Source organism: Spinacia oleracea, chromosome 2 (assembly GCF_020520425.1).
Source record: "Spinacia oleracea cultivar Varoflay chromosome 2, BTI_SOV_V1, whole genome shotgun sequence".
Classification (NCBI taxonomy): domain Eukaryota; kingdom Viridiplantae; phylum Streptophyta; class Magnoliopsida; order Caryophyllales; family Amaranthaceae; genus Spinacia; species Spinacia oleracea.
Window position 1 is genome coordinate 112881819 of NC_079488.1, and position 12062 is coordinate 112893880.

Below are 12062 nucleotides of genomic sequence, written 5' to 3' on the forward strand. Positions count from 1 at the left end.
AAATGTTTTAAAGATTTTGAGTTATGCACAGCCCTATTTATCGGAATCATGTATATTTCAGATGTTAACCAGCCAGCTATGCAGGTTTACACTTGATCCACTTTCAAACATTTCGTAGCTAATTGGGCTTGACCCTATTTGGTAGATTGAGAAGCATATATAAAGTACTGATGCACCCGAATACAATATTATTTTTTTACGCGCCAAGAACCTGACTAGTTTGCAAGGATGGTGTAAAATTCAATTATGCCAATCATTTGGTAGACTGAGCATATACAAAGTACTTCGAAGTAATATTCCTACAGAGTACAACCGAACAAGAAAATTATCGTATTGCCCATCATTAGAAAGCAAACAAGACATGAAACGTGAAAACTGAATACTGAAGAGGTTCTGTGCAAATTTTTCATTTCTAGCTTCCCTTAATGCCCAGAGAAAAAAAACATTAAGCGTCTGAAAGTTCCTAACATTTCTTACCTAACATATCATCAACTAAACTTACTTAACATTTCAAGTTTTCAACTAACAAACTTACCTAACATTTCAAGTTTTCAACTAACAAACTTGCAGAGTTGCAGCCACGATAATTTACTCGAATAGACAATGGAGTTGCAAAGAGCCAAAGATCTAGCAGCCGAGACAAAGAAATGCTCATCAAAACACATTCGAACCCAGGAAGAGGTACCTTTACATGTGACTCTCGCTCTCCTTTACATATATTTGTTTGGAGGGTGGGAGGTTAAAGGTTCAAATTTTTACATGTTATACATGAAAGCTTGAACCAAACCTGGGGCCAAAATGAAACCTCTCAAATTCTGTTGCACTTCATAGGGACCATCTACTTTGCAGCCGCGACTAATGCAGAGCGAGCCTTTGTGAATGAGGCAATAAGAGATCCAAGCTGAACTTTGTCACTGCATCCAAAACTTAGTCTATACCTGCAACCAAAATGAATTGTTACTACTCCGTATTACAAGTTGACAAATGAGTATTTCACAGATAACTGTAATTCTAAATTCAGATTGATTGCAATACCAGAAACCATACAGTGGCCAAGACTGCATAGGGTGACAAAAAATCAGAAATCGAAAAAATAAAATAAAAATAATAATGCTTCCCTGTTGTCAACAAAAGTTTCATCAAGGGCAGGATGCAATTGCAAGCCAATGAATTTGACATCTACCCACTCACATACAATCTATTGAAGAGAAGCTCTTATTTTTCGCAGAACACCACACGAGTTCTATGTTACTCGGACTCTTTGTTTTACCTCAAGTACCTGTGTCAGATCCTCGACACTCAGACATGGGTATGGACACTCCGATACTTTTATTTTGGTCTAAAATCAAGAAAAATTTCCACAATTTAGCTGCGTGGGACACTTGGGCACGTACCCGAGTCTGAGTAACATAGCCCAAGTTCACCAATGTATGTATTGAGAGGGGAGCTCTTGAAAGACACTGCCTTCTCAATAGAAATCCTTATCCAAAAAATTCAAATAGTAGAAAAAAAATTAGGCCTGTAACACTGCAAGGTTTTCAAGGCATTACAGTTCACAGTTGCGCAAGAGGAAATGATGCCAGTATAGTTGAGCCTCCACCTTGTACAATCATGCATAAGCACTTGAACATGCAACAACCAAAATGAGAACAATAAATTTATTAAAATATTCATTTTTAAGGTCTTAAAGTACTTTTTTAAGTTGATAATTAAAATACTTTGTATTAGTAATCTGTTATCTCTGTCAACACTGCTGATATATACTTATACATCTGTTTTCCTATCATAATCTCCAAGATCCAGCTTGCAGCACAACCCACACTGAGGGAATGGTGCTATACTTTATGAACAGGCCTCATCAACAACTCAACAAATTCACCATCATCTACGCCAACCCTGAGTTTCATCTTACTAGAAACCAAATGTTTCAAGAGGCACGTCTAAATACAAGAAATTATTTTCCAACTGCCCCAATCTATTGGTTTAAGCCATATAACTCAGCAATCACCACCTAGGTTGGTGGCCACTCCTTCGTGTCCTAAAAGAGACAACTACAGACTTGTCATAGACCCTCCAGGCACCTAATTCGTTGGCGAATCAGGTCATTAAATTCCTAATTGATATTCAATCTCTAGTATTGTGCTAAGAGCTACTCACAAATCTATAATCACATAACCAGATTGTATCCATGCAACAATATTGCACAATCTTCAGTAACCACTTGAATTCATGTGGGGAAATTAAGTGTCAATTAAGAAGGCCATAATGCTCATAATAAATATAAATAAAAAATAAGATGCAGTATCACGTACTCTATATCAGCCATATCATTTATCAGTTGAACTCGAACATCAGCCGGCATTCTGATTCTAAAAACAAACCTGTTAACACCGAATTCAGCAAGTTAATACCGAACAGCTAAGAAGCTGGGTGAATAAATATAAGAAAGAAAACTCACATTGTTACTTCTCTTATGATGTCTACCAACGCCAATCCTTTTCTGGTCTTAATTTCAGAAATTCCTAAGGACGGTTAAGAATAACAAACAAACAGAAGGGCAGATAAAAAGAATCATATTAACCTGCCTTAACATTTAACGAACAAACACAATTAACTTATTGGATACGGCTGAAGCTAGTAGAAAAAGGCTCATTGAGAAGCCAGTATGATATCTGCTCAATATCCTTAGGCAGAGGATTTCCGGTGCACAGGTAAACTGCTTCTTCTGTTATTTGCGATGACGCCATGTGCGTTGACTGCAAGTAAAACAAAGAAATAATTTTGAAAAAGTAAACAGGAAGTCGAAACTCAAAACTGATGCTACTGGTTATCAACAAGAATCGTTCACACTATGATTATAAAAAAAATCAGTAATTGATGAGGAATGACATTGGATAATGTCCCAAATTGATACCACCATACCGCACAAAGAACATTAGCTATATGAAAACAAAAGTAATGCATTCTGCCTAAACTGTCAGTTGTTGCAGCTTAAATGCTTAATGCTGTCATGAGTGTTTACTAACTCATAAAACATTAGAGCCTTGAATGTGACATCTACGATTGCAAAGGGAAAAAAATGTGGAATATATTTAGCACTACTCTGAAAAAAGTCTGGCCATCAGTGAGGCGAGAAAAGGGAAGTTAACGGATTATTTAGTCCATATCTGCTGCAATTTTTAAAACCCAGACATAAAAGTAATTTCAAAGAGGTTAACATACCTGTAAAATATTTAAAGCCTTTCGCATATCCCCAGTACTCAACCGAACAAGTGCAGCTAAGCCTGACTCAGTTACATCAAGCCTATGTAAGGAAACAAATATCACATGAGATTACGAGTTTTCTCACTGCAAATATAGAACAGAAAAACAATAAAATCAACATTAAAAGAACCACCAAGCACAGAAAATAATGCCATAAACAACATATTCAATGTAAACATTTTCTTAAAATAAAAAGAATGATAATGGCATGCCTTTTACCAATGGCATGGTTTACTTAGCAGTTAGCATAACAACATAAGTTTTCCCTAGTGCTGCAGAATAGTGCAAACGGATTTATTTTATTTATAGGAAGTTCGTGGTAGGGCAAAGGATACTGTTTGTATTTGGCATCTGCACATAATAGAATACCATACACTCACTCTAGTTTACGACTTACTATAAGAGAAACTATGACGAATAAACTTTTGTATGCCTGTGAATGTGATGGGCACTTGTGATCACAAAAGGAGAACAACGTTGCAGCAGATAATGCCAATAAAGTAGCCCAAGGAACAGATCAGGCAAATAACCCAATAATTTTAAAGAGTACAGTCACTATATTTAACTTTCCCAAAAAGGAATACTCTGCACAGCCAAATGGCATAATATGATTAATATGTAGAAAGAATGGAAAAAACTCATAAGTCATAACAGTCATAATGCAGTTAAATACCACTACAAGAGATCATGATCATTCAGGCATTAAAGACAAAGCTCTTGAACTCTTTCTAATATATTTATCTTTCTTCGATCTTTAATTTTTAATGGGTAGGTCGCTAAGCATTCTAACTCACCCTTCAGCCTCTATAACATGCTTAAGCCGCTCATTGACATGGATAGAATCCAGGGGAGCAAACCGGAAGCGAGTGCATCTTGACTGGAGTGCTGAAATGACCTTGTTAACGTTGTTACAGATTAGCGCAAATCTCGTGCTTTTTGTGTATTTCTCAATCACTATGTGCATGAAAACAAGACACTAAGTTAAACATGGTAACAGATGGAGGAGACAAAACAAGTAGAAAGACAGAGGGGAAAAACTAAACCAATACCTCGCCGTAAAGCAAACTGTGCATCCTTTGTCATCGCGTCTGCTTCATCCAGTAAAACTAATTTCACATGTGCCTTTGAACTGCCAATATCAAAGTAACAGCAATGATCATCATTTCAATCAACTGTGTGCTGCCAACTCAACAATGACCAAATACAAAAAAGCAATACACCCAACAACAAAATAAAATATCAAATCTAATTCATTGCAATAAACAAAAAATCAGTTGGAAGCATGGGAAATGCATTTGAAATTCTGAAAATGAAAATATATGCAAGATGCTTAGATCCATTTCAAATCATACATACCAAATGTAAAAAATATAGGACATTCAGTGCGGCACAAAGTCATGCACAAACACACGTGCGCAAAGACGGGACACATCTATGATCTATTCTATATTTGAGTAATATCCTAAAGCGGAAGCCAGTAAAGCAGGTCTTCCCGCTTTCTCTCCAAAAGTTCCCTCCTGAACTCATCAAGACTTAAAGAATGACTTAGGGGGTTTATACAAGGATCTAATTGAGAATTACTCAACTATATTTTAATTTCCTATGCAATCCTTTATTAATAAGTGCCTTGAAACGTAGAGTTTGTATATGAATATCTCAGCAATCATTTATTAACAAGTGCCTTGAAAAAGTAGAGTTTATAGATGCCAACTATTTTTACATGCATTATTCAATTAGCCACACGGCTGAGATATTACCTAGTGACTAGAATCATTTCACTGAGAAGTACCAGAAATGCCTTTAGATGGGCTGAACAAGCATTGTCAATGCCATCACTTATTCAAGTGAACCAACCAAAAAAATCCGGGCATGACCACAGTACTTCTTTTTGTCTCTGTCTACTTCAATTATTACCTATTGTAGCATGATTCATAAGCTGAAACCGCAAGGAGAAAGAGGGCACTTTAGACCTGTTAAATACATGACTTGAGGACTTATGGTTGCAACCACGAAAGAGACATTACTCACAACTCAAAAGAAGAAAAGACTCACACTGCCAAATTCTTTACTATGACTTCAAATTCCACAAACAGGTTGGGCACATCAGCACAACACTCTTAGTCCCTTGTGCAACCATTTCACATGTTAAGTGTAGTTGGTTATTCAACTATATGAGACACTTCATCACTTGAATATGAAATCAACCATCTCGATAGACCAAGAACTTCGAAAAAGAAAAACAAGGCAGCCAAAAACATTCAAGCCCAACCAGCAAACACTTAATCTACAGCTGTAGAACGCTGCGTTAAACTTACTAGAAGTCTATTAGAACCTCAACGCCAAGTTTGATCCCACCCTATAAGCTTACACCAAACCCCTCCTCCGCCCCTCAAATATCATAGTCCTAGAGGTTTCTCAGCTGCATGTCACATTATTTTTCTATTTAATTTTTGCAACTATAATTCCATTGATTAAGAAATTGATCAGCTTCAAAAATTCCAAACACAAGCAAACATAATGAAATTTAAGAGAGTATTATTATGATATTATGGAAACAACCAAAGAATACATGACTTGAGGACTTATGGTTGCATCCACGAATGAGACATTACTCATAACTCGAAAGAAAAAAAAAAAGGCTCATACTGCCAAATTCTTTACTAGACTTCAAATTCCACAAACAGGTTGAGCACAACCCCCTTAGTCCATTGTGCAACCATTTCACATGTTAAGTGTAGTTGGTTATTCAACTATATAAGACACTTCATCACTTAAATATGAAATCACACCATCTCGAATAGAAAGGCGGCCAGAAACATTCAAGCCCAACCATCAAACAGTTAATCTACAGCTGTAGATTGCTGCATTAAACTTACTAGAAATCTATTAGAACCCCAACCCTATGTTTGTTCCCACGCTAGCACCCTCTAAACTTACACCAACCTCTCCTCAGGCCCTCAAATATCATAGTCCTAGAGGTTTCTCAGCTGCATGCCACATAATTTTGCTATTTAATTTTTTTCCTTACAGCTAACAAAACTATAATTCCATGGATTAAGCCCTTGATCAGCTTCCAAAATTCCAAACACATCAACACAAGCAAACATATATAAATCTAAGAGAGTATTACTATGATTTTGTGGAAACAACCAAAGAATACATACATAACCAAGAACAAAACGCCAAAAGTATATGTTTTCTTGTTGAAAAATAATAATAAGTTACCCAAAGGAGAAACTCTGTGTGCTGGCAAAATCCTGAATTTGCTGACGAACAACATCGATACCGCGTTCATCAGAAGCATTAAGCTCGAGAATCATGTTATGGAACTGATTCCCATAAAGCTTCCTCGCAACCGCCAAAATTGTCGACGTTTTCCCTGTTCCTGGAGGTCCGTAAAGCAGCAAATGCGGCAATTTATTCTCGCTCGTCAGTCTGTCAACTGCTCGCAAAACACAAATAATTAGAGTAAAGGGGGGAAACAAACCCTAATTTCCGACAAATAAGAACAGAATTCAATTAAAATTGGGAGAATTACTGGTATCAATGATGTCACGATGTGCCGCAACGTCGGCGAGGGACTGAGGACGGTACTTTTCGACCCATAGGGTGGATCTTCCGTCGCCGGGAGCGACGACATTTTTGCCTTTGTTAGGCTTGATTAAAGGTTTGGGGATGGTGTCGTTGTCGCCCTCATCGACGTCCATGAGAGAGATTGTTTCCGCCATTGATGAATGTTTGAGGTTTAGGGTTTTGGGGAGGATACTAGTGAAGTGGAGAGAGAAATGAGTGTTAGAATTAGAATGGCTGAGTTACAGGGTTCTACGCTGGTCGTTTCACAAATTGGCGCCAAATTAGAATATATTTGTTTTTTCCTTTTTTTTTGTAATAAGGCACAAAGACATTATTAATAGGGCCGCAAACGAGCCGAGCAAATTCGAGTTTTACCTTGTTCCAGTTAAGCTTGATGAGGATAATTGTTCGAGTTTTGCTCGAGCTTGACCGAGCTTTACAATTTGTTACTCGAGTTTTGTTCGTTAAGCATCTGGTTGTCTCAAGTTCGATTCGAGCTCGCTCATTTAGCCGAGTCAACAATTCTAATATAATTCACTAAAAAATATAAGTGAATGAAGAAAGAGGATCACAGAAGATAAATTTCATAAAGTCGACCTCATCTTTGAGATAAGGTTATGGTTTTGTTTAATGATCGACTAACTTTTTAAAACTATTTGCACGGTTTATAAGAAATATTTGTGACCATTAATATTTTATTTTCAACAATGGGATACACTGATGCAGTCATATTTTGCTCAAAGATTTTACGAGATCAAACCATTGTCAATACTATCCTATCTTAAACTAGTTTGGTCGTGCAAGTGTGATTTAGCCACTAAGCATAATGGATTTTTCTTATGCATAGAGATGCCTGGAAGAACATCAGTGTCGATGTCTTCCTTTGTTAAACCACTCGGCAACTCCCAGTCAAAAGAGTACAGCAAATTGGCAAGTGCTAACTCCGTGTTAGCAACACCAAGATTTAAGCCAGGACACATTCTTCTTCCAGCCCCAAAAGGAAGCAACTCAAAGTCACGTCCTTTGAAATCTATTGGGCTTTCCAAAAATCTCTCTGGCATGAATTTTTCAGGGTCATCGTTCCATGATTTAGGATCTCTTCCAATAGCCCACGCATTCACTTGTACTAACGTTTTGGGTAGAATATCATATCCTTTGATGGTGCTTTTTCTTATCGCTTCCCGTGTAACTAACAACGGAACTGCTGGATGTAGTCTTAATGCTTCCTTTACTACTGCCTTGAAATATTTAAGGTCCTTCAAGTCATCATTGTTTAAGCAACCCTTATTATGTGTTGCATTCCTAAGCTCTTCTTGTACTTTCTTCATTGAATTAGGGTTCTTCACTAGCTCTGTCATTGCCCAAATAACCATAACTACACTTGTATCTGTTCCTGCAATAAATATATTCTACAAAAAAAGAAAAAAAGTATGACTTCAGTGAAATATGAAATGTGTATAGACAACCCAATAAGAAAGAAGAGAGTCAGGTTCACTTGATAAATCCATCGAAGGTTTCACACTAAAACCAATTGTCATATATGGGAGTAATTCCTCAAACTTATAAGTAGTTATTGTCTCTCTTCATTATCCAACGTGAGACAACACAAATGTAGTAACATTGAGTTTCAACATCTGTACGCAACAACTAATCTCTATTCTATAAGATAACTCCTAATGTCATTCACGTAAATAACAATTTTGTGTCTCCCAATAAAACCGTACACCCTCTCACTAATTTCCCTTACATGTGAAGAGAAAATATTTATATATGAGGAGATGTGAAAGGAACAATCAACGGACATTAACCATTAAACACAAGATACACCTGGGTGCACCTAATAATTTACAAAGTACGAGTACTAACTTACCATTAAAACTGCTTTGATGTGATCCAAAGTGAGCTTAAATGAGGGTTGTTGTTGTTGTTGTTGTTGTTGTTGTTGTTGTGTAAGGTGGAGTAAAATGTCGATAATATCCTCTCTATCAGATTTAGGCTTGTTTGGATCAAGATGGTCATGTATGATTTCTTCATAAAATGCATCCAAATCCTTGAATATCCTTTCAAGTCTAGACATTTTCCCATTTAGCTTATCAATAAGCCAACCAAAATAAGGAAAGTAATCCTTAAAAAAGAAGGTTGTAAACATGGCTTCTGCTTCATTTAGCAAGCTATGAAATCTGCTCTTCGACGCTTCATCATCCTCATACCTGTAAATACATACAAGCGTATCAGTGTTAATACACGTGATGCGTGCATGATATTTCAAACTAGGTAATGATCAGACTTATTATTTGACACTTTCTTTATAAGGAAACATATTGTATTTTTTAAAACAATTTACATACTGGTAAATGTGTTACGGAGTAATTTTTTATTGTAAATATTTGATATTGGGTGAATATTATATTTTAGGAAAATATATAAGCGTGATATATTCTTCATGTATAACATTGTTAAAATAATACTTTTTTTTTTTACAGGTAAGAAGAATCATCTGGGTTGCCCTCGCATAATTAAGGCCCTCACCCAGAGGCTCATTACAAGTCTTACTATGTAATATATTCATATGAAATCTTATTATAACAGTCTCATTGATAGATTTATATTCCGTAATATCCAACTTTTTATAAATATATTTCCTCTATTCTCTTTTAGCTACAACGTTAATTCTATTTTGTGTTGTTTTTTTTAGTTGCAACCTTTCTATTTTTGGCAACTTTACCCACTCGACTTTACCAAACTACCCTCATCCATATTCAACGACCCACATTTTCCTTAGTTATATCTAAAAAATGGGGCCTTGAAGGTAATTTATTCTCTATGTCTTTTTTTATTCTTTACGTATTTCGTTTTGGGTGTCTCAATTTACTCGTTACGTTAGGATTATTTCCTATTATAATATTACATAAATACTCATACTATTTTGTCAAAATTTGTGTCAAGTGATTAATTTAATCAATTTAATTCATTAAATTGAGACATTTAATCTCTCACAATTTTCCATTGAGACATTAAATCTTTCACATACAATATCATATTTTGGATAAAAATGAAAACATTATAAATAAACGTAATTTGCATTGTTTAAATAAAGAAACATATAGAAAGAATCTCAATGCACATTAATAGTCGTTAAATCGTGTTTATGATATCAAACGTAACAAACAAAAAGGGACGTATATCAGAATTTGGATAGAAGTGAAAATATTATAAATAAACGTAATTTGCATTGTTTAAATAAAGAAATATGTAAAACGAATCTCAATTCATATTAATTTGTCGTTAAATCACGTTTATGATATCAAACGTAACGAACAAAAAGGGTGTAGGGAGTACATACCTCTTACCAAAAGCAATCCTACAAATATTTGAACATGCAAACACCATAAGCAATTCACTTAGGTTAACGATTTTGGAAGAACAAGAGAGTGAGGTTATCTTTTTAATCATCCTAGACACTTCTTCTTCACGAATTTGAGCAAAAGACTCCACTCTCTTAGAACTAAATAGATGAACAACACTTATTTTCCTTATCTCTCTATAATACTCATTGTATGGTGCAAAAGCAATGTCTAACCCATTATAACTTAGCCTTTGCATACCAACCATAAGCGGTCTGTTACAAAAGTTGCGGTCCTGTATCTGGAGAACCTCTTTGGCTAATTTAGCCGATTGAACAACAACAACGGGAACACGCCCGAATCTCAGGGTCAAGATCGGGCCGTAGATCTTGGAGAGCTCGGCGAGGTATACGTGAGGTTTCGAGGTTTCGAATTGGAGAAGGTTACCTATGAAGGGGATCCCTTTAGGTCCAGGGGGAGGATGGAATGGTTCATTTTTCTTGTGTTTTTGAAGAAAATATGGATAAAGTATGGTGAGAAAGAGGATTGCTAATAAGGGAAAGATCATCATCATCTCTTAATCTCTTGTTATGGTAAAGGTGTGTCAAACTACAAAAGCTACACCCTATTTATATAGGACATGCAGTTAAGCAACATAAGTTAGTGTTGTTGGTGGAAAACTCACCTTTTGATTTGGAGGTTATAGACTTATAGTAGACATGATCAACTATAGTCCGATCAGCTGGCCCGGTCCTGTCCGACCGAAAAAAGTGCGGGTTTGGGCACCCTAAAATATACATTTGCAGCCAACCCCTGAGCCCGATCCGAAAAGCATGTTCGGCCAGTAAAGCCCGCACCAAATTTATGGGTTTAAACATGTTTTTTTGTGTTAAAGCCCGGCCTGACCCGAATTTTGATCACCTCCAGACTATAGAGTCGAGCCCCATCAGCGGCCAAATACTTAGGAATGACTCAAGCATGTACTTGCGTAAATGTGTTGGTTAACTTATGGTAACTGCTGGTTCATTTGATTCTCTTCTCTTTTCCGATGTTGGTGGGATACTTACTTTATGACATGGTGGTCACAAAATCTAAAGTTGTTAATAAACAATAACCACTTCATATAGTCCACACAAGGACGTGAGGTTGTACATGGACGGACGGAATGTCACTTATGTACACGACATGTTGCATAACTTGACAAATGATCACCACTTCATCTATTCCACACAAGGACACCGATCACAACATACCGATGTATCGGTAATAGAAAGGAAGTGTCTAGAATTAGAAAGGAAGTGTCTAGAATAGAGGAGAGGAGAATATAAAGGTTCAATTTCTAGTATCCAAGAATAAGATGAAAATAATTATTGGTGAATATATAAATTAGTTTTATCGGTGTTAACAGGAAAAAAAAAAAAGCTCTAAAGTAGAGAAAAAAAGATTTTTTCATGAAATACCTCTGAATTTTGGTGTAATTCACCAAATGTCTATTGATTTTCAATAATACATAAAATATCCCTAAAACAAAACTTAACATCCCAGATACTCTTACTTTTAACGTGTCGTTAGTGCTCCGTTAGCCCAAATTTCTTAATTCTCCAAATACCCCCTATATTGAAACTTATTTCACTAAATACCCATATTCGGAAACTTAATTCACCAAATGCTCATATGTTTAAAATACCAATTCTGATGCTCAACGGCTTGTTTTGTGTTTGTAGAAGTAGCCGCTGGTTATTCTTTACATATAAACACCCATGTTTTGTATGGTGAAAAAGAAAATACAATCATTCAATGACAAACTTAATAATTTAACATCATGAAGCAATAGTCACACTCGTACTCTTATTCTTCTTTCTCAATGTTGGTTGTATGTAC

The 12062-nt window shown here is 36.0% G+C and overlaps 2 protein-coding genes across 2 annotated transcripts; both read right to left on the reverse strand.

The window, feature by feature from the left end:
* Positions 1-376: 376 nt before the first annotated feature.
* Positions 377-7093, reverse strand: LOC110797761 (replication factor C subunit 3). Its single transcript, XM_022002906.2, has 9 exons — positions 6803-7093; positions 6490-6706; positions 4314-4393; positions 4059-4218; positions 3223-3304; positions 2627-2756; positions 2459-2522; positions 2313-2381; positions 377-938 (listed from the first exon to the last, which is right to left on the reverse strand). The coding sequence occupies exons 1-9, from the start codon at positions 6990-6992 to the stop codon at positions 839-841; spliced, it is 1092 nt and encodes a 363-aa protein (XP_021858598.1). The 5' UTR covers positions 6993-7093; the 3' UTR covers positions 377-838.
* Positions 7094-7517: 424 nt separating this feature from the next.
* On the reverse strand, positions 7518-10912 carry LOC110793459 (cytochrome P450 83B1). Its single transcript, XM_021998636.2, has 3 exons — positions 10181-10912; positions 8708-9047; positions 7518-8246 (listed from the first exon to the last, which is right to left on the reverse strand). Exons 1-3 carry the CDS (start codon positions 10753-10755, stop codon positions 7614-7616), a joined length of 1548 nt encoding a protein of 515 aa, XP_021854328.1. The 5' UTR covers positions 10756-10912; the 3' UTR covers positions 7518-7613.
* Positions 10913-12062: the final 1150 nt, after the last annotated feature.